General features: G+C 63.7%; 1 protein-coding gene across 3 annotated transcripts in view; it reads right to left on the reverse strand.

Annotated features, from left to right (window-relative positions):
• The window catches only part of NFIC (nuclear factor I C), a 43,590-nt gene that overhangs the window by 6,673 nt on the left and 35,708 nt on the right, over positions 1-1,209 (reverse strand). For all 3 annotated transcript variants that reach the window (XM_077748841.1, XM_077748707.1, XM_077748771.1), the window contains exon 7: positions 488-672. In XM_077748841.1, coding sequence (XP_077604967.1) covers positions 488-672 — 185 coding nt within the window. The remainder of the gene's footprint in view (positions 1-487; positions 673-1,209) is intronic.

Raw genomic sequence — 1,209 nt, forward strand, 5'->3', positions numbered from 1 at the left:
CCTCCTCCTCATCCTCCTCGAGCTGCTCTCTCCCCGCCTGCCTCTTTCCAGGAGACACCACCTCGCCCTGAACGACACCGCCTCGCGGGTGGGTCTGCATGCCAGTCCCCACGTTCCAGAGCGGCCACTCGGCCACCGCCTCGCCCCCAGCGCCCAAAGGCAAAAGAGACCCAAACGCCAACAGCTTCCGTTCAAGTCTGGGGACAGCAGGCCTGGGCGGCAGCCACAGGACTGCACTAGGTTTGGGGGCAAACGACGTGCTGTCGGTCCCGACGCCCGGAGGAGCCTGGGCTCCGACACGCCCGGGCCCCAAGCTCGGCGCACAAGGTACCCCGGCCGCGCCGTCTGCAAAGTCACCTAGAACACAGGTGGCCCGGACGCCCGAGCGCCGTGCCGGGGCCCCGGGGGACGTCTCCTTGAGCCACGTGTGGGCAGGCGGCCCCCTGGGGCCGAGGGGAGGCCCGAGTCCCCCCCCCGGCAAACTCACCGGTCCAGGTTGCTGGCTGGCGGGGTCACAGGCCAGTGACACAAGATCTTTGAGTGGGTCCTGGGGGTTGAGGTGAGGTGGGTAGCGGATGGCCGTGTGCGGGAAGTAGGTGGAGGCCGTCTGGGGCAGGATGGAGGTCGTGGGGAAGTGCAGGGCCGAGGTGGGGTGAGGGCTCCGGGCGATCCCTGCAGAGACCAGGACAGGACAGTCACTGGAGGCTCTGGCCGGGCTGGGGGTGGGGTGGGGGTCTCCCCGCATCCCGACGCCTTACTCGAACAGGCAGGACCCAGAGAGCCCTGCCACCGGCCCGGCCCTGAGGTCACCTGCATGCCGATTCGAGGACCTTCCTCCACAAGCCCATGGGGATCTGTTATCACCCCTGTCTTGTCCGGGTTTGTTTTTAAACCGGCTGATGCGGTGGCTGTCGGAGGTTATGTCCCTCCCGCCACCCCACCCCCAGACACACAGCAAGCAGGTAGCAGGCCCAGGGGAGGGTCTGGCCCCATGGCCCACACCCCAAACCAGGGCTCAGCTAGCTCTTTCCTCAAGGGCCCAGTGGTCAGTGCCTTTTTTTTTTTTTTTACAGTGGAGAGATAATTTGCATACTATAAAATTTACTCTTTTCGAGTACACAGTTCACTGGTTTTTTGCGCATCTGGTGACTGTGTGACCACTTCTACAATTTCTTGTAGGATCTTTCCACCATCCCGAAATGCAACTCC

Source organism: Crocuta crocuta, unplaced genomic scaffold, assembly GCF_008692635.1.
Source record: "Crocuta crocuta isolate KB4526 unplaced genomic scaffold, BGI_CrCroc_1.0 scaffold110, whole genome shotgun sequence".
NCBI lineage: Eukaryota > Metazoa > Chordata > Mammalia > Carnivora > Hyaenidae > Crocuta > Crocuta crocuta.